Here is a 1,161-nt window from a genome sequence, read left to right as displayed (position 1 = left end):
ACCTTTTGCAGTCTACCGTATGTTGAAGCTAGACAAAATTTATTAAATGCGACTAGTTCAGCGGATGCGATATGGAGAATGACTTCTGTATATGATTGTCGTGTGGAAACTACTTTCGTGGATATCAATGTGGGTGCAGGAATACAATTGGTTTCTAATGAAGCTGAAGCTGGACAACGAAAAGCGAGATGGTTTGACTATTACTCTTCACTATACAACTATTATCATGTTGTTGGTTGTCGATGGTATGTGATGATTGAAAATCTATCTGGTGAACCTTTTTGGGTATATCAAATGTATTTCAATGATGATTTACCGAATCCTGGTGCTACAAATGAAGACATGCAATTATGGCCTGGGGTTAAATACAAGTATTGTGACAGAAGGTTTTTAGCAATTACAACTGCTGGTCAAGTGGAGCAAGGTGAAGGTGGTGTAAATGAACAACTGGATGAAGCCATGACGCCTCAACCATTAGATATTTTTGAGACAACGAATCATGTTACTGGAAATGTTGGGTCTGGTAAAGTTACTTTTCAAGACGAATATCGTCCTGGTGATTTTAAGCGTGAAATAAGATTGGACTCCCAAGTAGAAAACTGGACTACAGTTGCTACGAATCCAGCACTACCTGAAAAACTATTAATTCGTATCAAGCCAACAAATGAGAGAACTCAAACGAACAGTGTCTTAAATGCAGGTGACACATTACGATACAAAATTGTGGCAAAATTGAACTATCTAGTGGAATTCAAGGAGTTGAAGACAGAACTACGTTATCCTGTTGTTAGACAGCCACTTACAATTACGCTCAATTCTAACATAGCAGCAGCGGATCACTAATGGTAACTACTCGAGCTGGAAGACGTCGACTAAGAGCAAGAGAAGAGTCTAACAGGAACTTTTGGAATCAAATTGACGAAAATGGATGGGAACAAATGCTACAGAATGCGAGACGTGGACAATTCCCTAAGAAGTATTGGCCTAATGACTATGCTCATCGTCATCGAAAACATGACCGTCAAGATAAGGATGTAGTTGTCCGTAGTCACACCCGTCGTAGTTAATAATACACTTCAAGTTGCCTTTATTAAATGTCAAAATCGTATTTAAAAGAAGAAGCGAAGCGTACTTCTTTCTATATCCTTTTTCGCGGCGGCG

The 1,161-nt window shown here is 39.2% G+C and overlaps 1 protein-coding gene across 1 annotated transcript; it reads left to right on the top strand.

Moving 5' to 3' along the window:
* Window positions 1-78: 78 nt before the first annotated feature.
* On the top strand, window positions 79-843 carry PHALS_03408 (uncharacterized protein; the record flags this gene model as incomplete). The annotated part of the gene is made up of 1 exon (XM_024717610.1): window positions 79-843. One exon carries the CDS (start codon window positions 79-81, stop codon window positions 841-843), a length of 765 nt encoding a protein of 254 aa, XP_024583092.1.
* Between the last annotated feature and the right edge of the window lie 318 nt (window positions 844-1,161).

The sequence above is a fragment of the Plasmopara halstedii genome, assembly GCF_900000015.1.
Source record: "Plasmopara halstedii genome assembly, contig: Scaffold_2308, whole genome shotgun sequence".
Taxonomy (NCBI): Eukaryota; Oomycota; class Peronosporomycetes; order Peronosporales; family Peronosporaceae; genus Plasmopara; species Plasmopara halstedii.
Note: the sequence above shows the minus strand (reverse complement) of the source record. Positions and strands in the feature narration are given on the sequence as shown.